The 27,500-nt window shown below is 42.9% G+C and overlaps 1 protein-coding gene across 1 annotated transcript in view; it reads left to right on the top strand.

Moving 5' to 3' along the window:
• The window catches only part of LOC126982222 (nephrin-like), a 64,243-nt gene extending 38,063 nt beyond the window's left edge, over positions 1-26,180 (top strand). The window contains exons 4-7 of the mRNA XM_050834174.1: positions 12,524-12,646; positions 18,676-18,788; positions 20,948-21,131; positions 26,002-26,180. Of these exons, the coding sequence (XP_050690131.1) occupies positions 12,524-12,646; positions 18,676-18,788; positions 20,948-21,131; positions 26,002-26,180 (599 nt within the window). The remainder of the gene's footprint in view (positions 1-12,523; positions 12,647-18,675; positions 18,789-20,947; positions 21,132-26,001) is intronic.
• The last annotated feature ends 1,320 nt before the right edge of the window (positions 26,181-27,500 follow it).

The following is a 27,500-nucleotide window of genomic DNA, read 5'->3' as shown; positions in this document are numbered from 1 at the left end:
GAATGCCCCAAAAGAAAGGGTTATTGAACAGGCTGCCCCACAAGAAAAGGTTATTGAAAAGGTTGCCCCACATGAAAGGGCTATTCAACAGGCTGCCCCTACGGCGACAGAAGAGATTGTCACTGTTTCTAAAGAGAAAGAGGAAGTCCCTGTTGTAACAGAGGAAAAAGTTCCCGTTGTGACAAATCAGACAGTTCTTGAAAAGATTCCCCCCACGTTGACGGAAGGAAAAGTCCCCGTTGTGACAAAAGAGAAGGTTGTTGAGCAGGCTGCCCCTTCGGTGATAGAGGAGATCGTAAGTGTCTCTAAGGAGCAAGAAGTCCCTGTTGTGGCAGAAAAGAAGAAGGTTATTGAAAAAATTCACCCTTCGATGACGGAAGGAAAAGTCCCTGTAGTCCCTCAACAGGAGGTTGTTGGAATAATTGCCTCTTCGCCGACAGAAGAAAAAATTCCTGTTGTGACACAAGAAAGGGTTATTGAACAGGCTGCCCCACAAGAAAGGGTTATTGAAAAGGTTGCCCCACAAGAAAGGGTTATTGAACAGGCTGCCCCACAAGAAAGGGTTATTGAAAAGGTTGCCCCACAAGAAAGGGTTATTGAACAGGCTGCCCCACAAGAAAGGGTTATTGAACAGGCTGCCCCACAAGAAAGGGTTATTGAAAAGGTTGCCCCACAAGAAAGACCTATTGAACAGGCTGCCCCTCCGGTGACGGAAGAGATTCTCACTGTTTCCTCTGTTGTAACAGAAGAAAAAGTTGCCAATCAAAGGAAGGTTGTTGAGAAGGATGCCCCCTCTGTCAAGGAAAGCGTAGTTTCAGTTCCAAAGACGGAGGAATGAGTAGTTGAAAGAATTGCTCCTGCTGTAAAGAATGCAATTACAACAGAGTAGTGATACCATGTTGCTGTTTCTCTTATCTATTTTATTGAACTTAACCTAACTAAATCTAACTTAACTGTATTGGCACACAAAATATGACTGCCAAGCCTCTTCCACTCATCCACAACTCTGATCGTAAACCAGTTCTTGCCTATGTCTTTATTGAATCTTAATTTATTCAACTTAAAGACATTACTACATGTCCTATCCGGCTCTTCTACATCTTATAGGTATTACTACAAATAATGTATTATTATTATTATTTTTTTTTTATTAATATATATTTATTATTTCATTGTTTCATTATCATTTTTATTATGTTATAACTAGTTATTATTATTATTATTATTAATATTATTATTATTATTATTATTATTATTATTATTATTATTATTATTATTATTATTATTATTATTATTATTATTATTATTATTATTATTATTATTATTATTATTATTATTATTATTATTATTATTATTATTATTATTATTATTATTATTATTATTATTATTATTATTATTATTATTATTATTATTATTATCATTAGTATAATAATTATTCTTATTATTATTACATAAACACATAAGAACGTAGGAGTTTCCAAGAGGCCGGTAGGCCTGTACAAGGCAGCTCCTTTGAACATGAGCTCCCATGTGTCTAACCTCAGCTAATATCGCTGTCCATGAATTTATCTAATCTATTTTTGAATGTGACAATTGTATTGGCATTCACCACATGACTGCTAAGCCTATTCCACTCATCCACCACCCTGTTAGTAAACCAAGTTTTGCCTATGTCCCTGTTGAATCTGAATTTATCCAGTTTAAACCCATTACTTCGTGTCCTACCCGGTTCTCTTACCAACAAAACCTTATGAATAACCCCCTTGTTAAAGCCCTTCATCCATTTATAAACCTCGATCACGTCTCCACGCACCCTTCGCCTTTCTAGAGAATGCAAGTTTAACCCGAACAGTGTTTAGTACGTACATATACGTACCTCTTAGGGAAGTGTTTAGTACGTATATATACGCAAGTTCTTTTGAGGGTTTATGTTTGTGTATGTAACATTGTTCATTGACAGTAAAGAGGAATAATTTGACAAGTCTTCGTATTTTTAAATGGATGTTAAAGGGCCTTCATGTACACTTGTCCGCATTTCAACAAAAATCATTATACAAGAAGGAAAGTTACTTTTTTCTGGGTAATTACTCCTTGATTCTATAATCAGTAAGGCATGTGGAATTGTAAATTATGGTTCAGAGTAATCGGAAATGAAAACTTATCGTCGGAAGCTTCATAGTGTTTTGTTGAACTTTGTGAACTACGGTTGTAGTACAGACGGCCTTGAAGCGAGCGGTGTTGCCTGATGAGCATCCAATTATTTCCTTGTACTTACTATTTTTTTAGGTTTTTGTGATGTAAAGAAGTACTTATACATTACTTACGCTTCAGGGTAGTGAGAAGTGTTTATAATGGAAAGAATATAGGCTCTAAAAAAAATTTAAGATAAATTTCCTTTGCTGGTATGACATCGTTAGCTCTGAGACGTAGAAAAATAAGACAACGAGCAATCTAGGGTTCCATTCCTCGCATATAAATAATATATATATATATATATATATATATATATATATATATATATATATATATATATATGTATATATATATATATATATATATATATATATATATATATATATATATATATATATATATATATATATATATATATATATATATATATATATATATATATATATATATATATATATATATATATATATATATATATATATATATATATATATATATATATATATATATATATATATATATATATATATATATATATATATATCAAATAATTTGCATTTTTTTTTTTTTTTTACATTTTTAGGGGCAAATATAAAAAAATACGAAAAAAGTGCAACCTGGCATGACCCCTATCGATAACAAAAGACGACACTGTACGGGTTAACTGTTTGAGTCTTTCCTCGTATGACAAGTTTCTCAACTCCTGAATCATCTTAGTCATCCTCCTCTGCACCGATTCTAATATTTTGATTTCCATTCTATAGTAAGGTGACCAGAACTGAACCGCATAGTCAAGATGAGGTCTAATTAATGCTAAATATATTTTGAGGAAGACTTCGGCGCTTCTGTTGCTTACGCTCCTTGAAATAAATCCCAGTACCCTATTTGCTCGGTTTCTAGCTTGAATGCATTGCCCCCTTGGACGGAGATCAGAGCTCACTAAAACCCCTAAATCCCTCTCGCACCCAGACCTGCTTATGAGAGTGTCATTTAAGCAATAGTTATGAGAAGGGTTGTTCCTACCTACACTCAGAATACTGCACTTCCCTACATTGAACTCCATCTGCCATTTATCCGCCCAGTCATACAATCTATTTAGCTCACCCTGGTACTAGCGTCCTGATCCGACTCAATTACTCTACCGATCTTGGTATCATCTGCAAACACTACTAACTCCTGTATCTAAGTCATTGATATAAATAATAAATAAAAGTGGACCTAATACCGAGCCTTGTGGGACCCCACTCGTAACACATCCCCAGTCAGATCTTTTACCATTGATTTACACTCTTTGCTTCCTATTGCTAAGCCACGCCTTGACCCAGTTCAAAACTTTACCCTCTACTCCGTGAGCCTGTAATTTAAGCAACAGTCGTTGGTGAGGAACTTTGTCAAACGCTTTACTAAAATCATGATAGATTATATCATAATTTTCACCTCTGTCTACCGCCTCAAATACTTTATTGTTGAAGGACAAGAGATTGGTGAGACATGACCTACCTTTCGTGAACCCATGCTGCGAGTCGTGAATTAAGATATGTTTCTCTTGATGCTCTCGAATGTTCCTGGCTATTATGGACTCCAGCATCTTGCCTATAACCGATGTTAAGCTAATTGGGCGATAGTTTGAAGCAGCTGACCTGTTCCCCTTTTTGAAAATCGGCGTCACATTAGCTACTTTCCATAGGCTGGGCACATAACCAGTGTTTACCGACATCTTAAAGATATCGGTTAGTGGGTCACTGAGTACATCACCTAATTCCTTTTATACCCTCGGGAATATCCCGTCAGGACCTGGCGACTTATTCTTCTTTAGCGTATCTATCTCATCCTGAACTACTTGCCTGGTAATGATTATATCGCTCAATTTATCGCCATTTTCAGCGGTCCAATTTTCTCCCTTGTTTTTGTTCTATACATCTGAAAGAAGCCCATAGGATTACTTTTCGCCTCATTTGCTACTTTAACCTCATAGTTCCTTTTTGCTACCCTGGTGTTTTTCTTCACTAATCTAGATAGTTCGACATACCGGCCCCTGAGACGTGTTTCACCATTCTTTATTTTCTGATAAATTCCCGTCTTTAACCCTATCTCGTGTTTTAGTCCACGAGTCATCCACTTAGGTTCATTGTTTTCTTTTCTAAGTGTTCGCTGTGGTATATGCTGTCCTTGCCCCTCTACTATTACTCTAACTAAATTATTGTAAGGCATTTCTACCTGGTTCTCCTGGCTCTCCAACCCACAGTTCTGGCCCTCATGAATCCCAAAATTATCCCACTTTACCCCTTCAAGATGTCTTCGAAGCCCCTCGTAATTTGCTCTTCTAAAATCTGGCACTAACACTGGGTTTGATTCGCGGGTTACCGCCCAGTCTAAGCTAAAACGAACCGTTCTCTGATTACTGTTTCCTAACTCTCCGCCCACCTCCAACTCACGTAGCAAGTTTCCATCATTAGTTAGGACTAAGTCTAATATGTTATCTCCTCTGGTAGGCTCAGTAACTACCTGCTTAAGGAAATTATCTTGTATAACTTCAAGAAAATCCTCGGCTTCCAGGTCACCACTAGGTCTTCCCAGTCTATATTCCTATAATTAAAGTCCCCATTGCGCAGACATTTTTACTCCTACTCGCCCTGCCAATCTCCTGTAGTAATATACTCGTGTCCTGCCTGTTTAGGGTTGGTGGCCTGTATAGAACTCCTAGAGTTAGTTTTTCTTTCCCTTTGTAAACGTCCACCCAAACTGATTCTGAATCCATATTAGTTTTGACTGAATTGTTAACTAAACATTTAAGTGAGTCTTTAACATATAGCGCAACTCCACCTCCCTTTCTGCCCCTTCTGTCTTTGTGAAACATCTGATAACCCGTTATTTCAAATTCCGATCTAAAATTTCTATTGGCAGTGTCTATCCATGTCTCAGTGATCGCTATTGTCAAAATTTTCTGAACAAACTTCACCCCTTAGTAAGTCTATCTTGTTTCTGAGACTCCTGCTGTTAGTATATAAAATTCTTAGCCCGTCCTCTGTTACTCCCCTATAATTACTTCTAAGCTGCCTCGTTGTATTATGAGCTAGATGTCCTCTCCCATTACTCCCATTACTCCTCCCCCCCCCCCTCGCCTATACTAAAAAATCCCTCAGGGTACTAAGTGCATTCCGTCACGGGAGTAGAGGGCGTCGTTGCCAAAGAAGAGGTCCCAATTGTCGACGAACAGCCACGCATTGCGCCCGCAGTGCTCAGCAAGTCTGCTGTTCACTGCTATCGCCCTGGACAGCCATCCATCGCCAACGCCCCTCCTTGGCAGGACGCCACACACTACTGGCGACCCACCAGCGCTTCGTATCCTACCTAACAATTCCCTAAAACGCCGGAGAAGGTCCTCGCTTGGCACACGGGAAACGTCGTTTCCGCCACAGCTGAGAAAGACAATGGGGTTCGATCCCTCGCTTGCCATACACGCCTCAATCCTGTCTGATATATGGCCCACCCCTGCCCCTGGGAAACACACCCTCGTCCTGTTCTTATCCTTGGAGCAAAAATACCTGTCAACATAACGCACCTGACTATCACCAACAACAAGCACCCGGCGGCCAGGAGAGGGACCAGAAGGAGGGGTGGGTGAAGGGGGGAGGGGAGAGCGGGAAGGGAGGAAAGAGGTTGAAGGTGGAGAAGAGGAAGAGGAGGAGGAGGAGGAGGAGGAGGAGGAGAAGGAAGAGGGAGAGGGAGAGGAGGATGTTGGGGAGGAGGAGGATTATGGGGAGGACGAGGAGGAGGAGGAGGAGGGGGAGAAGGAAAAGGAAGGAGGAGGAGGAGAAAGGGAGGGTGAGGGGGGGAGGGAGGAGCGGGCGAGGAGAGGGAGGAGGAAGAGGGGGAAAGGGAAGGTGAGGGACAGGTGTGGGAGGGAGGGACGAACGAGGAGGCGGAGGACGAGGAGGAGAAAGAGGGAAAGGAGGAGAAGGAGGAGGAGGAGGGGGGGTGGGAAGAGGGGAGAGGGGGGACGGAAGAGGAAAGGGGGAGGAGGAGGAGGAGGAGGAGGAGGAGGAGGAGGAGGAGGAGGAGGAGGAGGGGTGGGAAGAGGGGAGATTGGAAACGGTCGAGGAGGAGGAGCAGGAGGAGGATGGGAGGGGCTGCTGTGTGAGAGAAGAGAATACCAAAGCCGATAATGGAGGGGAGGACGACGAGGAAGAAATGGAAGGGGAACAGGTGGAGCCGGGGGCTTGTTGGGAAGAGGGGAGAGTGGAGACGGTTGAGGAGGAGGAGGAGGATGGGAGTGGCTGCTGTTTGGGAGAAGAGAATACCAAAGCCAGTGATGAAGGGGAAGGACGAGGAAAAAGAGGAAGAGGAATACATAGGAATACATAGGAAGAACAGACACCAGAAGACCTATCGGTCTATGGCGAGGGTGTCTGTTTACTACCGCTACTACTAGTAATCTACGTGTGGTATGACAGGACAGAATAGATGAAGGCTCCTCCCCACCCATCTCTCCCTCCGGCAACGTGTTGGCAGGAAATAGTTAGAAGAGAACACCATGTACATTTAAGGAAGAAAGGGACATTGAAATTTTACAGTAAAGACAGAAATAAGAGGGAATTACTACCCTTAACTTACACTTCTGGTAACCTAAGCTGTGGGTGAAAATGACTTCATTACATAAGAACATAATAACACAGAAACACAGGGAGGCCGAAAGAGGCCGAGTGGCCTACACAGGGCAGCCCCAGAATACCCCTTAATATTCACGATGGGTGAGGTGTAGATTCAGGGGCACAGGTGGAGGCTTGATCCTCGTTTTACCGGCGGTACTAGGCACGCACCAGTAACCTGTCACATTGCTGCACCCACACCTCACTCCATCTGTCATGCGGACATTAACTGTTGCTTTACTCTATTGTTAACTTACGCTACTTGCAATCTAGGTTGTGGGGGAGAATAATATGGATTTAGGTTGAGGTCTTGCTCCAATCTGTCTGAAAACATGCGAAGAAGGGTCAGCATAATCTTATATCCCTGAAGTACTTATCCAATTAAGACTTTAAGCTATTGATACTCTGTGCGCTAACTACTGACGGTGCGAGTCTATTCCAGTGATCGACGACTCTATTATTGAAAAAACTTCTGCGCACCAATGTGTTACATCGGTTTCCCTTTACCTTCATATTGTTGCTGCGTGTTATTGTGTTGTTGTCTCTCTGAAATAGACTATCTGGGTTAATGTTGTCGAATCCATTAAGGATTTTTAACAATTCAATTAAGTCCCCTCTTATCCTTCGCTTTTTTAGGGAAGACATATCTAAACGCTTTAAACGCTCGTCATATGGCAAGTTTCGGCGCGCTGGAATTTGTTTGGTTGCTCGTCGCTGTATCTTTTCTAGCAAAACTTGATCTTTGATAAAGTTCAGTGACCAGAACTGAACGGCGTATTCTAGGTTTGGTCTAACAAATGCTAAATATAGTCTCTTCATAAGTTCGGGTGATTTATAATCAAAGTTTCTTTAGACTAATCCCAACATCATATTGGCTTTTTTACTCGCTGCAGAACATTGATCACTCATTTTAAGTGTGTTACTGATAATGACACCAAGATCTTTTTCTTGTTTTACTTCGCTGAGCTCATGTCCTTGAATCTGATATATAAAGTTAGGATTTTTTTCACCTATGTGCATTACTTAACATTTATCTACGTTAAAACTCATTTGCCATTTTTCGCTCCAGTCGGCAAGTCTTATTAAGTCTGATTGAATTTTCTCGCAATTTTGACTGTTCATAACCGTACCTCCTAATTTGGTGTCGTCGGCGAATTTGGCTACTTTTGATAGGATATCAGTTTCTAAGTCGTTCACGTAAATTATGAATAGTGTTGGCCCCAGGACCGAACCTTGGGGCACGCCACTGGTGACGGGTTGCCAATCCGATGCTTCACCATTAAGAACTACACGTTGTTCTCTGTTGGTGAGCCAGTCATGAATTCACGCACATAGATGGTCGTTAATACCGTGGGAACGCAGTTTTGAAATAAACCTAACGTGAGGAGCTTTATCAAACGCTTTCTGAAAATATAAGTAAATTACGGCATATGGGCTTCGGGCGTCCCAACATGTATAAACATCGTTGAAAAAGGTTAATAGGTCGGTAAGGCAAGATCGATTACTACGAAATCCATGCTGACTATCAGTTATCAACTCATTTGTTTCAAGGAAAGTGATCATCTTATCCCTGACTATTTTTTCGAATAGTTTAATTAGGACAGACGTAAGGCTGATGGGACGATAATTGCTGGCTTGTTTTTTATCTCCTTTTTTTAAAGATCTGGGTAATATTGGCCTTTTTCCACTCGAGAGGCACACTGACCTGTGCTAATGACTTGTTGAATATTAATGTTATGGGTAAGTGTAGCTGTTGACTACATTCTCTCAACACGCGAGGAGATAAATTGTCGGGGTCCGGAGATTTATTTGGATCTATTTTCTGCAGGTACGCACGCACTTCGCTGATATCAATTTCGGTCAATGCAAGATTATGTTCTTCAGGGCCTTGAAAAATTTTAAAGGAGGAGGAAGAGGAAGAGGAAGGGGAAGAGGAGGAGGTGGGGCTTATTGCTGCTGCACTAACTAATAAGTCTACCTGGGCGGCGAGAGTCGTAACCCTATTCTGTATCTCTATGATCCTCTGATCATCCTTCTGAGTCTTAACGCAGAACCTACAAACGTCCTTGGAAAGAAAGTACTGCTTGGCCATGCGAAGGCCACACCTGGAACAGCGCTTGAGGGACGGCATGGTGAAGATATGGGTGAGGCAAGACGAAAATAATTTGGTGCGTTAAGACAATAACAAAAGTCCACAGCTGCGGTGAGGTCGTCAGGTCAAATCTCGGGAAAAACGTGTATCTAGGAAAAATGCCGCGCTTTTTTTCTACCTACTAAGACGAAGCAGAACAATAACAAACCAGCAACTGCTGTCGGGTCGCAGTCAGGTCAACTCCCTAGGGAAAAGGGTGTGTCTTGGAAAAAAAAGCGCGGTTATTTCTACCTACCAATACAAAATACGTGCCTATATTATTATACTGAGAAATCACTTACGTAAATACGATAATAACTGTGGTCACTAGGTTTGGGTGGAAAGGTGAATTATCTAGTGTTTTGTGTGGACTTAGAAATTAACATAGCTTGGCGCGCCTGATTCACGTGTTCCTATTATTACAAAACAGTAAAGTATCCTAATAGTAGAAGGAAAAGAAAACACAAACGCAATATAAAACCGTGTAGCACTGGGTTCGCGTGAAAGAGTGTTGAAGTTAGTGTAGGTGTGGGAAGCTTAATACACGTGGCCTAGAAGTAACTGTGGATCACTATCTAACTAGGTAAATACTAAATCAGAACACTTAGCAGTCTGGAGTATGCAGGTAGTGGTAATCCTCCTGATTGTGTAGTCCTCCAGCACAGCAGCAAGCTCCCAGAAGCACAGAACGCCTCAAAGCACACCACAAAAGCAGAGGAAAAAGGCTAGTTGGCACCACATAGCAGCGGAGCAAAAAGTCAACGTCTTAACCTTAGGAAGGTCAGCGTGACACACACACACACACACACACACACCGTGTTTGGTTCCTCTCAGGTTGGTCAGGCGCGCGGCGAGTGCCGCTTTAAAGACACCGTGTCCTTACCGTCTCCAAAATCACGAAAATCAAAGTTTTTGAAGTGCCAAGGAACGCTTGGAGTGTATTGTTGAACACCCGGACGCTGCATGTGTGACAGGCGCACATTACTGACCAGCACTCGCCGAGGAAACTCAACAGCTTTTCGCTTTGTGGAAGCAACAGTTAGCGGGCTTTTTTTCTTCACTTTCTTTTTGTTGTCCTTGAGTTGCTCTCTGCTGTAAAAAAAAAATCCATCCAGTTGTTCTTGGGCCAGATAAATGTTTCACCCCGTCGCCTATTTTTCTAGTTCGACGCTTTATTTTCTCTCACTTTCAGGGGTATTTTTTTTTTCTGCGGTTTTTTAATTCGTTATTTTCTAGTATATTGAGGAAACAGCTTTATTCATGCCAGTAGAACTCATAATTGTGATTTAATAAGAACTTTTTTTATTTTTAACAGTAAAGAAAGCAGCACAAATGAAAAAACAAATGATAAAAAGGAGACTTTAAAAAGCCAGTCTGACGACACCTGATCCTAAGATCAAATTTTCATTACCTTTTCACTCTATCCATAAATCAATCTAACCTCCATTTGAAGCCTCCATTGTATAAGTTGTTCCTATAAAAGCAAGTATAGATGAGTGGCCAGAAGAGAGATCAATTTCGTGTGGAGAGGTGTCTTGTTGCTTTCATCTTGAAGGAGGTCAGGTCATAGGCAGGAGGAAGTAGAGACGAAGAAAGGCTGTTCCAAAGTTTACCAGTGAAAGGAATGAAAGAATGAAAATGCTGCTTAACTCTTGCATAAGGGATTTGGACAATATAGGGATGAGCAGCGGGTCCGCGGAAGGGGGAAAGGCATGCAGTTAGCAAGCTCAGAAGAACAGTCAGCATGAAAATATGGATAGAAGATAGAAAGAGAGGCAACACTGCGGCGGAATGTGAGGTAGAAGACAGTCAGTAAGAGGAGGGGAGCTGATGAGACGAAGAGCTTTAGACTCTACTCTGTTCAAAAGAGCTGTGTGTGTGGACCCCCACACACATGATAAGCATATTCCAAATGGAGGCAGGCAAGCCACTGTATCTGAGAGGGAGAAAATAACTGGCGGATACGATACAGAACGCTTAACCTCGAGGAAGCTGTTTTAGCGGGAGAGGAGACACGAAGTTTCCAGTTAAGATTAAGACCAATAAGGTTTAGTGTAGAAGAAGGTGACAGCTGAGTGTTATCGAAGAATAGGAGTTAGGTGTTTGGAAGATTTGGAAGACGTTCCTCCTGCCCGATTCGTAAATGATAGCAGGGTCTAAGGTTAGGCGTTGTGCATCCTCCAGTCTAGAGTCAATTAGCTCCTGTTGGACGGTCTTCTGTTGAAAGGAATTAAATAAAACAGAGTAGAGTCATCGGCGTACGAGTGGATTGGACAGTTTATTTTGGAAAGATCATTAAAATAAACAACAAAAGAGAGTGGGAGATAGGGCAGAGCCCTGTGTGACACCAGTGTTGATAGGTTTTAGGGGAAGAACAGTAGCCGTCTATCACTGCTGAGATAGAATGGCGAGAAAGGAAACTTGAAATAAAAGTACTGAGCGAGGGATATAATTCGTAGAAGGGTTGCTTAGAAAGCAGAGATTTGTGCCAGATTCTGTCAAAAGCTTTTAAGATGTATAAGGCAACAACAAAAGTTTCACTGAAACGGCGAAAAGAGGATGACCAGGAGTCAGTCAGGAAGGCAAGAAGATCTCAGTAGAACGCTCCATACGGAACCCATACTGGCGCTTATATAGAAGGCCAGAAGTGGATAGACTTTATGGGGAGGCGGTGGCTGAGTCGACAGAGTAACAGCACCGCGTTCAGGAGGATGCGAGTTCAATCCCCGCCCGGTGCCACCAAGCTGGGATTTTTCAGCCGCCGCCGAGTGGCTTAAACCTACCCACATGCTGTCCAGAATACCACCTATCAACCCGGACTCTAGATTCTAGGATTAAAGATGAGCTCCGGAAGGGCAGCATGAGCCAATGCAAGATGGCGCCACTATAAACACTCGCCTGCGCCAGAACGGGCTGGGCCGACCATCAGGTCCCACCGGGAAGAAGCCTTGGGCCGACCATCAGGCCCCACCGGGTAGAAGCCTACCGGCGCTTTAGGCCGCGACGTAAAAAAAAAAATAATGCTTAACAGTTTTCCTGCTAATGATTGATTCAAAAGCTTGAGAAAGACAAGAAAGTAAAACTACAGGATGGTAGTTTGTGGGATTGGAACGGTCACCTCCCCTAGGCACAGGCCGTATGCAGGCCTACTTCCAGCAGGGAGGAAAGGTAGATGTTGAACATGTGTAACACTGATATCTTCAACTTTACATTCCCCCATCAGACGGAGACTGCCCTATTCCCCTTGTAACATCGAAAAAGCTCCTCCAGTCAAAGTGTCTAAATTGCAGAGGCAAATTTGATCCTTTGTATGTGTGTCCCCCTTACAGACAGAGGCGACCATGTGTGCACAGCTTGCGTTATAGAAATACCATCATTATTATGAGTAGTGTTCAAGATGCCGAGCTAAACAACATACTCTCTTGTTTCTCTGACGATAATGGAGGCAGTCCTAGTTACGTCTCTCAAGATATGAAAATCACCTCCATATTGTGTGATAAATTAGTCGCTGTTACTGATATAATGATTGATTTCCCTCTCTCCCCGCCAGACGGAGGCAGCGCCGTGCAGTTCGTGGCTCGCACCCACCAGGACTACGGGACGCTGCAGTGCTGGGCCCAGAACCACGTAGGCAAGATGACCCAGCCCTGCCTCTTCCACTTGGTGCCCGCTGGTGAGAGAGAGAGAGAGAGAGAGAGAGAGAGAGAGAGAGAGAGAGAGAGAGAGAGAGAGAGAGAGAGAGAGAGAGAGAGAGAGAGAGAGAGAGAGAGAGAGAGAGAGAGAGAGAGAGAGAGAGAGAGAGAGAGAGAGAGAGAGAGAGAGAGAGAGAGAGAGAGAGAGAGAGAGAGAGAGAGAGAGAGAGAGACGTGTGTGTGTGTGTGTGTGTGTGTGTGTATTTCTCCTCCCTCCTTCAGTATTGGTCGGCCATGTCAGCGCCAGTAGTCTCGTGCTGGCAAGGGAAGAAGGAAAATTTAAGGTGCATGTTTCTCTTTTACCTCATTAAACCCACTAAGAAAAGACCTTCTTCTGCATCCTTGCCATTTTGTGCTATGGAAGAACTCTGGTATTCCTTTCATTTCTTCCTCAAGGTCACACTCTTTTCTGTTTTCATATAGCTATTATGAAAGTTTTATGGTTATTTTTTCGTTCCATTTTATCCCTCAAGAAACATGTATTTTTCTTCTACTTCAGACAACCTTTCGTCTTCCTATTTCCCTTGTGTCAGCAAACACAACAATACAAACAACCGGGCTTACCATGTTCTTCAAACCCTTTACGCATTGAAAACCACTTTCAAAAAAATGTTCTCTGTTTTGTTACTTCCACTTTTATCTTTCCCCCCCTGTCACCATACAAGCCTGGAGACAGAGAAGTGAAAACGAAACTCGTGTGTGTTTCTGCCGTGAAATCTTTGCCCAACGTTCCCATTCGTGTCTAATCGAGGCAGAAAGTGGACGGAACTAAACAAATTGACGTAGTTACGTGTTTACGCTTGAAACACACACACACACACACACACACACACACACACACACACAGACACACACACACAGGGTTACTTTAATAGAGAAAATGTAATTCAGATACTTGTGACATTTATTTGGTTGCCATAAAAATAAATAAACTCTAAACGCAGTGCATACCACGAGTCATATCGAAAAGCTTTGCGTGGAGGAAGTATTATTTATATCAGTTTGCTAAATGGCCTCCGGGAAAGCGACACTCACTTAACATTGACTACTTACGCGTGATGGTACTCACATAAATACTATAAAAAACGGTTGACTTGGCAGGAATTATAAGAAAGGAAATTGCAGTGTAATATTTTTTTTTCAAATTTCTTACACATGTCTGTTACCTGATATACCTTTATTTTTCACTATCATTATCCAATTTCTCCCTTTGCTTCTTTTATCTGCTTGTGACGCTAAACGGTCCCTTGTAATTAAGCCTTCTGCTAGTTTATGTTTATTATTTCTGTTTTATATGTTTACGGCAGCAGTTTTCTCTTTTACTTGGCCTTTTGTTAACTCCCTGCATGTGTCCCCCACGAAAACGGCGCCTCTCCTTGTCATCGCCTCTCAAGCTTCCGTTACTTTATAATATTCTCTCCTATTTTATATAACCTTCATGACTGTTCTCTTTTATCATATCAATCCTCTCTCACTTTACTCCCTTTATCCGCCTGTGCCGCCACGTTTTCCCCTGCCATTGCGTCTCTAAGCCTTCAGTTACTGTATAATATTCTCCCCTTAACTTCTCGGCTCCACACTGATTCTCTTTCCTTCCGAGCCCAGTTTTTATCTCCCCTCACCCTTCCACCCTTCCTTTAAAGCCTTCATCCCCTTCCATACCTATCCGTTCCCCACCTAACCTGTCTTTCCTCTCCTTCCGCTCTCCAGCTCCATTCCTGACAGCTTCGTCCCCTTCCCAACCCCCGCCACCCTCCCATTGCATTTCTTCATGTCTTTTTACGTCTCTCCTTCCTTGACATGGACTCCACCGTCCCATCCCTTAACTCTTCCTACCACCTTCATCCCTTCTTATAAGCAAATACCCCGAAGCACATCCGTGACCCCTATCTCCCTTCCCATACATTCCCTTCCTGACTCCCCCATCCTTTCCTATATCATCATTCTTTATTGACCTCCTTCATTCCCTTCCTGACACCTCTCTCAATCCCCACCACCCACTGCCTCTTTCTTGCCCATTGTAACCCCCTCCTCTTGTCTATCATAATCCATCACCCCTTCCAATTCTCCTTAACATCATCATCTCTTTTATTTCCCTCCCCCCCTCCTTTTTTCCCCTTCCAACTCTCCTCCCGTCCTTTACATGCATTTTTCATCTCTTTCCATTTCCTGAGCTTCCATGTTTACGGGTTTTCTCCTCCTCTTCTTTCTCCCCTTCTCTCCTTAAGTGAAGTAGCTATCAATGGTTACAATGCGTTTGCTAAGTGTCATCTACACAAAAAAGGTGGAGGTGTAATAAAATATGCTAAAAGTAATTTAAAAGTCATTCAGCTTAACACAACCGAAACAGAGGCTTATGATTCATTGCATGTACAAGCGACGATCAGTAATGAAAAGTATGTTCTGGGCGTAATTTACCGACCTCCTAAATCAAATGAAGACATTAATGGAAATCTCTACGCAGAGATAAATAAAATTATCATAAACAGAAATGCAGTAATATGCGGCGATTTCAATAACCCTTCTGTTAACTGGTCTGCACTATCTGCCGACAGGGAAGGAGCTAGATTAATAAATTTTGCGCAAGATAAATTTCTTTATCAAACAGTTACCGCGCCGACGCGAGGAAATATCATTCTGGATTTAGTCCTCACGACCGACAGCCACCTCATAACCGCCTGTGAGGTCGGCGAGCCATTTGCAAGCAGTGACTACAACATAATCAGATGCGTTTTGAATATTGAAACAAAAGCACGAGAAAACTCACTCTTAATACCTAACTATAGTAAAGCAAAGTTTACGGACCTAAGAAGTAAATTGGAATCATTTGCTCAAAAACGTCAGCGTTCAAGAAATGTATAATCGTTTTACTGCACAAATCACAGCGAGCGTAAATAAATTCATCCCACTCAAGCCACGAAGGACAGAGAATCAAAAGCCGTTATGGATGGCTAATTACCTGAAGAAAATCATCGTCGAAAAAAGAAAAATGTATAAGAAATATAATTTGTCAAACACTTCACAGGATCATACTAATTATATCAATATCAAGAGAGAGTGCGAAAGAAAAATCAGAAAACAGAATCGCGAATATGAGATGAAAATATCACTTGATGCGAAGAAAAATCACAGATTATTTTTCAGTTACATAAGAAGCAAAAAACTGTAAAAAATAATATCAGCCCACTATTAGTAAATGGCGATACGACTTATGATGATAAAGGCATGGCGTCGGTCCTAAATTAAATCTTTAGTAGCGTATTCACAAAAGAGAACATGACATCGATCCCAGCCCCGAGGACTATTTTTCAAGGCCCTGAAGAACATAAGCTTGCGTTGACCGAAATCGATATCAGCGAAGTGCGTGCGTACCTGCAAAAAATAGATTCAAATAAATTTCCGGGACCCGACAATTTATCTCCTCTCGTGTTAAGAGAATGTAGTCATCAGAAAGAATTACCCATAACGTTAATGTTCAACAAGTCATTAGCACAGGGTAGTCTGCCTTTAGAGTGGAAAAAGGCCAATGTTACCCCGATATTTAAAAAGGGAGATAAAAAACAAGCGGGTAATTATCGTCTTATCAGCCTTACGTCTGTCCTAATTAAATTATCCGAAGAAATAATTAGGGATAAAATGATAACTTTCCTCGAAACAAATGATTTGATAACTAATAATCAGCATGGATTTCGTGGTAATCGATCTTGCCTTGCCAACTTATAAACTTTTTTCAACGACGTTTATTTAAGTTGGGACGCCCGAGCCCCATATGACGTAATTTACCTAGACTTTCAGAAAGCGTTTGATAAAGTTCCCCACGTTAGGCTTATTTCAAAACTGCGTTCCCACTGTATTAGTGACCATCTATGTGCGTGGATTCATAACTGGCTCACTAACAGAGAACAGCGTGTAGTTCTTAATGGTGAAGCATCCGATTGGCAACCCGTAACCAGTGGCGTGCCCCAAGGTTAGGTCCCGGGGCCAACACTATTCATAATTTACGTGAACGATTTAGAAACTGATATCCTGTCAAAAGTAGCCAAATTCGCCGACGACACCAAATTAGGAGGTACGGTAGCGAACAGTAAAAACTGCGAGAACATTCAATCAGACTTAATAAGACTTGCCGATTGGAGCGAAAAATGGCAAATGTGTTTCAACGTAGAGAAATGTAAAGTAATGCACATAGGTGAAAAGAATCCTAACTTTAAATATCAGCTTCAAGGACATGAGCTCAGCGAAGTAAAACAAGAAAAAGATCTTTGTGTCATTATCAGTAACACTCTTAAAATGAGTGATCAATGTTCTGCAGCGAGTAAAAAAGCCAATATGATGTTAGGATTAATCTCAAGAAACTTTGATTATAAATCACCCGAAATTATGAAGAGATTATATTTAGCATTTGTAAGACGATACCTAGAATACGCCGTTCAGTTCTGGTCACCGAATTATATCAAAGATCAAGTTTTGCTAGTAAGGATACAGCGACGAGCAACCAAACAAATCCCAACGCTCCGTAACTTGACGTATGACGAGCGTTTAAAGCGTTTAGATATGTTTTCTTTAAAGAAGCGAAGAGTAAGAGGGGACTTAATTGAAGTGTTCAAAATCCTTAATAGATTCGAAAACATTAACCCAGATAGTCTATTTCAGAGAGACACCAACACAATAACACGCAGCAACGGTATGAAGTTAAAGGAAAACCGATGTAACACATTGGCGCGCAGAAGTTATTTCAATAATAGAGTCGTCGATCACTGGAATAGACTCCCACCGTCAGTAGTTAGCGCACAGAGTATTAATTTTTTTTTTTTTTTTTTTTTTTTTTTTTACGTCTTGGCCATTGCGCCGGTAGGCTTCTTCCCGGTGGATCCTGATGGTCGGTCCAAGGCTTCTTCCCGGTGGGTCCTGATGGTCGGCCTAGCCCGTTCTGGCGCAGGCGAGTGTTTATAGTGGCGCCAACTTGCATTGGCTCATGCTGCCCTCCCGGAGCTTATCTTTAATCCTAGAATCTAGAGTCCGGGTTGATAGGTGGTCTTCTGGAATATAATAGCTTCAAGTCTTCATTGGATAAGTATTTCAGGGATACAAGATTTTACTGACCCTTTTTTCATGTTTCAAGCAGTGAGGTGTGGGACAGTAAGGTTAACAGGATACTGGAGCGTACCCCTGTACCGAAGGTAAACGAGGATCAAGCCTCTACCGGTAACCCCTGAGACTACATCTCACCCCATCGTGAGCAGTCCAATTTAATACTAGCTTTTATTTATTTATTTATTCATTTTTTTATTTTATGATTCAACTACATACACTGTTTACTGACCCTTTCTCGTTTGTCTCAGGCAGCCTGCAGCACGAGTATAACCTGAAGACATTAGTTTCCCCCACAGCTTAGGTCACCAGTAGCGTAAGTTAAGGGTAGTAATTTCCTCTTATTTCTCTCTTTACCGTAAAATTTCCATGTCCCTTTCTTCCTTAAAGGCACATGGTGTTCTCTTCTAACTATTTCCTGCCGGCACGTTGCCGGACGGAGAGGTGGGTGGGGAGGAACCTTTATCTATTCTATCCTGTCCTACCACACGTAGTTTACTAGTAGTAGCGGTAGTAAACAGACACCCTCGCCATAGACCGACATGTCTTCTGGTGTCTGTTCTTCCTATGTATTCCTATGTACTCCTCCTCCTCATCCTCCTCCTCCTCTTCCTCTTCCTCTTCCTCCTCCTCTTCCTCCTCCTCTTCCTCCATGACCCTTGCATCCACTCTCACTTCGCGCCCACAACTCTTCCACCCATCCATCACCCTGACCCCTCTTATCCCTGTGCCTCCTTCTGTAACACCTCCATCACTCTCCCAACCCCCTTCTTCCTCCTCCATGGCCTTCCCTCCCCTTCCTCCGCTCACCTTACGCCATGTCGCCCACACTCCTCAATGACCTACCTCTCTTGCCCTCTCACCTGTCCATCCCAACCCCCCACCCCTCCACCCTGCACTGACCTCTCGCCCCCCGCAGGTCGTCCGGAGCAGCCTGCGCGATGCCTTGTGGTTAACAAGACATATAACTCACTGGTGGTGGAATGCACTCCTGGGTTTGACGGTGGCCTCCAGCAGGTGTTCATTGCCAAGGTGTGTGTGTGTGTGTGTGTGTGTGAGAGAGAGAGGCGCGTGCGTGTTTTGTCTACCTCAGTATCTGTAGTCTCCCCTACCACATAAGGTGTGGTCTAACATGACCTCACCACACTTGACCTAGTCTTAGCTTACCTGACATGTGATATGATCTGAAGTTGCCTGACTCTGACCCTAGCGCCTGACCGTTCTCAGCGAAATAATAAATATCCAGTATGATACAAACTACAAACCAAGAACATCATTCTTACAAACTTTACATTTACAATGATGTTGAAATCCGTCAACAGAAGTGTCCTCGGCAGAAAAAACAACGCTTTCATTTTTAAGCGAAAACAGTGTTCTGGAGCAATACAAGAAGCAGAGCGTGTCGGTGCTGTAGCGTTTTGCAACACAAAATAGAGGCTGACACAGGGTGTTGGGAAACACAGATCTGTACTTCGCTGTCCTCTTACAGAGTGTTAAACCTCTCGTTTTGTCGGGGAAGAGAACGCGTTCTTCTTTCTCCATTATGTGAGCATGAACTAGAAATTTCACTGTAATCGAGGATTTTGTGAAATGCCACAACTGGTGTTCTTTTTTGTAATGGAAATACCCACGAACACAGCAGTGGCTGAATAATAAGTCTTTCAATATTATGAATGACTGGAATATTTGTCGAGGTGTGTGAAGCCGTTGCCTCTTACAGTACACGAAGGAACATGGTGAGCACAGAAGTACAGTTGCACCAATAATGGTGTTACTAGTTTATATTTATAATACCCTACTTTATAATAGATGATGTCATGGCAGTCTTCATGTCTCAGTGGATTGCTTGCTATGATACAATAGATACACGAAGGCCAACGCCTTCGTGGTGAGGTGGTTAGCCTCCCTAGCTACAGTTCCTCGGATCCGGGCTCGAATCCTGGTCCGGGCAGTCGGCCTGTAGCTCACCCAGTTGTTCATCCTCCCTTTCAGGCTGGTCGAAACCTGGGAAGGTAAACTGTGGTAACCCGGATGTCACCTGTACCGTGTCCCGGGGTAATGGGTTATTACCCATCACAAACTCAAGGGGCGATGCGACGAAGATGAGCACCGAGACCACGCTCAGCTATAGCGTACGTCCCCAACTCTTATCTTTCCCTTTTTTTCTGGAGTACACTTTCGTTTCAGTATTACTTTTTATATAATAATCATTGGTTCTCTCTTTTTTTATGACCAACTGTCATGGCTTAATTTAAGCCTTCGCTAAGCCCCCCAAAACAGTCATGAAGCAAGAAAACCTGACTTGCCTGTGTCCCGCGCCGCGTGATTACGTGCTGGCAGAGATTACCTCACCTGGGCAACGGCCAGGAATGAGGGGGGTGGGGGCGAGAGAGGTGAGTATAGGGGAGTGGTCCGGTGGGGCAGTAGGGAGCAGTGAGGAATGTAAAAAAATGTCTTAATAGCGGCCCTCGGACATGACAGATGGGACGAGGTCTCCGTCGCACGCGACACAATAATGCTTCTCCTCCACCCTGCTGCGTTAGCTCGTTGGTTGTGTGGACGCCGGAGCTCTATTTTTGAGGCGCATAAATGAGACAGCGTTGTTATCTATAAATAATGCAACAGATACATTTGCAATGTGTTCCCTGTTTTACAAATAAACCTAAACCTGCTATAGTGATCGGAATTGATCTAATTGGGATGGAGGCGACTATTTGACCGAATATTAGTGATTGAATTAGTGACCACATCTGTCTCTCAGTATGTATTATTTATTTGGTCACTATTTAATCTAAGTTATCATTCCTCTTGCCTTCAGTTGTATCTGATAACATGATCCAGTAACCTCAAAATTCATGGCCTTGTGCAACATACCTCATTATCTATTGTCTGTTGATAATATTTCCTGTCGGCAATCGTTCTTATTACTCTCGAATTGGTTTAACGATGACTGTGCGCGGAAAGTAACATTTACCTAAATGGATCCGATAAAACCAAACTCATTGACTTTACGCAACATCCCTCTCACCATCCTCCCACACCTGTCCCTTGCCGCCACCTGTGCATAATATGCAAATATTAGATATTAACTTGATCAAGGAATTTCAAATGTCCCTGACCTTCCACCACATCCCTCCCCTCTCCACCCGACCACCTGACCCTCCCCACCACCTGCGTCCTCTCCCCGGCAGGTGTTCGAGGCGGTGACGGGCCGGGGACAGGTGAATGTGACCTCCGAGTCCCCGACCTTCACCCTGGAGGGCCTCACACCTGGCCTCGACTACATCATCCAGGTGACGGCGAGGAACAAGCTGGGCAGCTCCAACCCCGTGAAGCTGGAGGCGCTCACCTACAAGATGGCCGAGAACAGGATGAGTGAGTAGCGGGAGAGAGAGAGAGAGAGAGAGAGAGAGAGAGAGAGAGAGAGAGAGAGAGAGAGAGAGAGAGAGAGAGAGAGAGAGAGAGAGAGAGAGAGAGAGAGAGAGAGAGAGGAACAAATTGTGTAGGTTTGGATAAAAGGGTATTATTATGTAAGAATGAATTGATGTTATGTAAGAATGTATGTATTTTATGTAAGAAAGAATGAATGTCGAATTTAAAACGTTCCGATTCCCTTCTTCGGATTACCTCCCAAACGCGCCTCGGGCTCCCTCTAATAAAGGAGAGAACTTGATTCCCCTCCCTGCCCCGTTTACCTGTCGCCTTGGGGGACAGATATGAGGTGAGTGTCACAGGGGACGAGAGAGAGAGAGAGAGAGAGAGAGAGAGAGAGAGAGAGAGAGAGAGAGAGAGAGAGAGAGAGAGAGAGAGAGAGAGAGAGAGAGAGAGAGAGAGAGAGAGAGAGAGAGTCCTTTGCCTCTGGTTATTAAACTTTCTCGTGCTTTGATAACGAAGCCAATTAATCTCACCCTCGCAAGTTTTACTCGACCTCAGAAGCAACACCGAAGAAGGTTTTAACTAATATACTCAACACACACACACACACACACATGCACGCACGAGAAAGTGTTTGGCAACAAGTAATTCTCTGAGAAACTTTTTGCAAATTTCATAAAGTCATCTTTCCTATGACTTTCTAGTTAACACACATTCTCTCCTGCCCCTCCCCTCCTTCCGCTAATTGAATACCTCCCTCCCTTTCCTACTTCTTCCATCCCTCTACATCTTTCATCCCTATTCCCTCTTCCTTCCAAACAACATCTCAAAGTCTCTTCATACATCAGACAGAACATGTTGGGGGAGACTTTTGTTTAGTAAGGTAAATTTGGGGGCACTCTATAGCTGCGCGTGGCCTCGGTACTCATCTCCGTCGCATTGGCCCTTGAGTCTGTGTTGGGAGGGAACCCATCACCCCGGGACTCAGGGCCAATGTGACACCCAGGTTACCACAGTTTACCTTTCCACGGTTTCCCCAGGTATCCATTTATCGACCAGCCCGAAAGGGAGGATGAACAGCTGGATGAGCTACGCGCCGACTGCCCAGGCCGGGATTCGAACCCGGGCTCGCGGAGTAGTAGCCAGGCACGCCGACCACTGGACCACGGAGGCGTCTATGAGCGCGTGCGTGCGTGCGTGCGTGTGTGTGTGTGTGTGTGTGTGTGTGTGTGTTTTGGGATGCACGGCACCGGAGGGTAATTTTACCAATAAGACTAAGGTTTACGGAGCCATCATAAGAGGTGGAGGAACAGGAGGAAGAGGGGAAGACGATGTAGGAGACGAAGAAAATGAAGCAACTTTTGGAGGAGGAGGAAGAATAAACCATGTGGAAGAGGAAGAGGAGGAAGTTATGCAATAAAAGAAACAGCAGTACCAGCTTGAGGAGGGAAATAAATAGGACGATAAGTAATTATACAAGTAAGAGGAGGAGCGGGAGAAGCATGTGATTCAACAATACAAGGAGGAAGAGGAGGAGGGAGAAGAGAGCAGTGGCCGAGGAGGCGCAATGAGAGGCTGATTAAGGAACCCGAAACTTATCTCCTTTGCGTCATTCCTGGCCGGCAGCGACGCTTTGTGTGGAGACGCGAGTTTGTATCTGCTCGCCGCCTGTCACCTGTGGCCCCCTGCGTGCTCGTGTGTGTGTGTGTGTGTGTGTGTGTGTGTGTGTGTGTGTGACCTTGACCGCTGCTGCCTCTACGTGTTTTTATTGCCGAGTGCGCCATACCACATACTTCTTTCCTCTCTTTTTGCATCCTCTGTCCTTTCCTATTAACTCTTCCTCTCTTTTAATCTCTCTCTCTCTCTCTCTCTCTCTCTCTCTCTCTCTCTCTCTCTCTCTCTCTCTCTCTCTCTCTCTCTCTCTCTCTCTCTCTCTCTCTCTCTCTCTCTCTCTCTCTCTCTCTCTCTCTCTCTCTCTCTCGTGGACTTACCCAACTCTTCTAATACTCGCACGGGACGAACAAGAATGTCTATCGGTTTTCATTTTTCCGTCCGTTCATCAGGTTTTCCCTTCGTTTATCCTTTCATTCCTCTAATACTGTCTTTCTCCTCTATCTACTCCTCGTCCTTGCAGACGTATACTCATTATCTCCTCTTTATCCCCTTTCTCTAAGCCACGCCATTGTTTTTCTCCTCACTGTCGCACTCCTATTGCTCCTCTTCTCCGTCCTCTTCCTCTTGGTTTCCTAACTGTCCTCTTCCTGCTTTTCCTCTTGCTCTTCTTTGTCCTTTGGCCCGGACCAGTAACACCCACGACCCGTTTTAATGGCAGGATCCTCTTTTCTTGCTTCGCGTAATGGACTGGAAAGTTAGTGAACTCCCTCAACTTTCCCGCAATAATGAGCAGTGCATGCGAGTCACTATTGGTGTTATGAGAAAAGTTCTAGGATTTTTCTTAGGTAACGTTAATTACGAGTTATCGTACGGGCTGTGATCCACTATATCCTGCCGTCCACCTGTGTATACCCTCGCTGCCTGTTATTTCCTTCCACCACTCACTGCCTCGTCCCTTCCATCCACTCCTGCCGCCCACCTGTGTATGCCCTCGCTACCCGTTATTCCCTTCCACCACCCACCACCTCGTCCCTTCTATCCACTAATACATTTTTTAACACTTCGCCTAGCCTCCTCGTCTCATTTCATCTCACCTCACACTTTCCCTTCATGTCCTATTCCTGTGTACATGCAACATCCTTTTACTCCTTTTTGTTTTTTTGCTTTCCTGCACAAACACACGCGCACACACTGAAACTAACTAACTAACTCTCTCTCTCTCTCTCTCTCTCTCTCTCTCTCTCTCTCTCTCTCTCTCTCTCTCTCTCTCTCTCTCTCTCTCTCTCTCTCTCTCTCTCTCTCTCTCTCTCTCTCTCTCTCAAAGAGATATGAAGAAAATATTGCAGCCAACTGTAAAAATAATCCGAAATCCTTCTTCAGTTACATAAACAACAGAAAGGCGATCAGAAGTGGAATTGGACCTTTAATAAACAGCGACGGTGCACTAGTGACTGACAGCCAACACGTTGCAAACCTATTAAATAATTACTTTTCCTCGGTGTTTAATAATAACAGTCCTCCCACCACCACCACCAACACCAGTACTAATGTAAATCCCGAGCATGCATTGTCTAACTTTGAAATAAAACCCGATGAAGTCCTTAAAGCCCTCAAATCACTTAAAACAAATAAAAGTCCTGGACCTGATAAAGTATATAAAACTCTGCTGAAATAAACAAAGAGAGAAATACACTCCTCCCTCACAACCGTATTCAATATTTCCTTGCGACACTGCATTGTCCCTTCATATTGGAAATAGGCTAACGTGACACCGATTTTAAGAAAGGAGACAAAAAGTACCAGGTAATTACAGGCCCATTAGTCTAACTTCGGTTGTAGGTAAGCTACTTGAGGGCATAATTAGAGACAAAATTGTGAGTTACCTTGAAAGCCACTCATTAATTGGGGACTCACAACATGGCTTCCGAAACAAAAGATCCTGCCTATCAAATCTATTAACCTTTTATAACGACCTCTTCACTGTTTATGACGTAACCAAATCACTGGACGTAGTCTATCTTGATTTCCAGAAAGCGTTTGATAAAGTCCCGCATCATAAATTACTTTACAAATTAAAACAAATAGGTATTGACGGTCAGGTAAACCAATGGATCGCGAATTGGTTGAGCAACAGACAACAAAGAGTAGTGATTGACGGATTTAACTCAGAGTGGGCGCCTGTCACTAGTGGCGTCCTCAGGGCTCGGTTCTTGGCCCAGTGCTCTTCATTATTTACATCAACGACGTGGATGTTGGACTCAATAACCGCATTAGTAAATTTGCAGACGACACAAAGATTGGTAACTCGGTTCTCACTGACGAAGACAGGCAAAGCCTCCAAGAGGATTTAAATTTCAGCTTGGTCGGATAGATGGAGATGCCCTTTAACGTAGACAAGTGCCAGGTCCTTCAAGTTGGAACGAGGAATAAAAGTTTGATTACGAAATGCGCGGCGTTAAACTCAAAAGCGTTCAATGCGTCAAGGACTTGGGGTCAAAATCGCGTCAAACCTCAAATTCTCACAGCAATGCATCGATGCAGCAAATAAAGCGAACAGAATGTTGGGCTTCATTAAAAGAAACTTTTATTTAAGAATAAAATGTAATACTCCTGCTCTACAACAGTTTAGTCAGACCCCACTTGGAATATGCGGTACAGTTTTGGTCTCCCCACCATGCAAAGGATATTGCTAAATTAGAAGGTGTTCAGCGTCGGCAACGAAAATTATCCCTTCCTTGCGCAACAAATCCTACGAAGAAAGGCTTTCTACCCTTAACATGTTCTCTCTTGAGAAACGTCGCCTCGAGGAAAACTGATCGAATGTTTTAAAATACTTAATGGTTTCACGAATGTAGACAGATCAACATTGTTTATGATCGATGACACTTTGCGCACGAGGAACAATGGCGTAAAACTCAGATGTAGACAAGTAAATTCAGACTGCACCAAATTTTTCTTCACCAACGTTGTAGTGCGAGAATGGACTAAGCTCCCATCATCAGTGGTCCAGTGTAACACGATTGACTCCTTCAAAAATAAGCTCGACCGTCACTTCCTTCAACTTAATATCAACTAGAGTAGAAATGCAACGTTTTGGAGTCTTCTGATTAATGTAAAATCACTTAGGTTTAAGGACAGACCACCAAGTCTGGACCATGGGGTCTGTGGGGTCTGATTTTCTATGTAAATCTATGTAAACTCTCTCTCTCTCTCTCTCAATTCCTGCTGCAGGTCACTTATAGCCACTTATCCACAGGGGACGAACAGGGCGGTGAAGACGGGAGCAGCGGCAACGGACCTGGCGGTGGACTGCTACTGGTGAGCCTGGTGGTGGCGGCAGCTGTGGTGACGGTGGCGGGGGCGGCGGGTCTGGCTGGGCGCTGCCTCTGGGCGCGGCGGCACGACAAAGATCTGATTACCGGTGGAAACAGGTGAGAAATTGGTGGTAAAGGTTTGTTGTGAGGGTGGTGAGGGACATGGGAATGGACAGTATGGTGGTGATGGGTGGAGATCTTGGTGATGGGTGATGGTGACAAGGGAGCAGGACTTGTGATGACTTGAAAAGGATTAGGGAGATACTTTTGAGGGCCAGAGTATAATGGGGTTTTGTTTTTATTTTTTACATTAGACAGAGACCAAGGGCCAAACAAAAATATAGCCAGTTAGTGCAAAGGGAAACATCGGTAAGACGCCAAAAAGATATAATGCAATTTAGTAACAGGTGAAAGTATTCGTAATGATGTTCATGGTGGTGATGGTGATGGTGCCGATGTTAGGTCCGATGGCTGAGAAGGAAAACAAGGAAACAATAGAAGACTATGAAAAACTAAATGATGAGCATAAAAGAAAGGTGTTGTTGTTGGTATTAAGTGGCTTTCCTTTGCCACTCTTTTATTCTCTCTCTCTCTCTCTCTCTCTCTCTCTCTTATTTTCATTAGAAACACGTGTTAATAGCACAAAAAGCTGTGCTAGATCGGCGTCGCATGAGCCTACAACACCCCCCCCAACAATTTATATTATGCAACTAGGGGTCTAAAATGGAAAATGCTGAAAAGTAAAGATGGCGCCAGTCCACTATAAACACTTGCCTGCGCCACAACGGGCTGTAAGATACTCTGCCAGTGTCAGATGAAACCATAGTTTAGTGTTGTTACATTACCCTAAATGAGTTTTCACTTGATAATCATGAGTTAAAAACACTGACAGTTTAATCAAATCTGACAAATTATGAAAACCAGCTCAAAAATACAGAGTACCAATTTATCTGTTTATATATAAACAAATTTGGATCATATTAATAAGAAATCAGACACAATGATGTTTCTGTGCATTCAAAAAAGAATTATGCTTATTAAATTTTATGATTACGTTTATTGTTGTTATCAACAAACCGACATAATTTTCATTTTTTATGCTTTGGAAATTTTTTATTGTGAGAGAAGGCAATCATTCACAGGTGCCTGACTTGCTACAGGACCAGTACAGGTCAAACAGACTGATGCTTGTCCTGTACAAGTGGATCACATTTGCGTCCGTCTTCTACCATATATATATATATATATATATATATATATATATATATATATATATATATATATATATATATATATATATATATATATATATATATATATATATATATATATATATATATATATATATATATATATATATATATATATATATATATATATATATATATATATATATATATATATATATATATATATATATATATATATATATATATATATA

This window comes from Eriocheir sinensis, chromosome 4 (assembly GCF_024679095.1).
Source record: "Eriocheir sinensis breed Jianghai 21 chromosome 4, ASM2467909v1, whole genome shotgun sequence".
Lineage (NCBI taxonomy): Eukaryota > Metazoa > Arthropoda > Malacostraca > Decapoda > Varunidae > Eriocheir > Eriocheir sinensis.
This window is presented reverse-complemented; position numbering and strand designations above follow the sequence as displayed.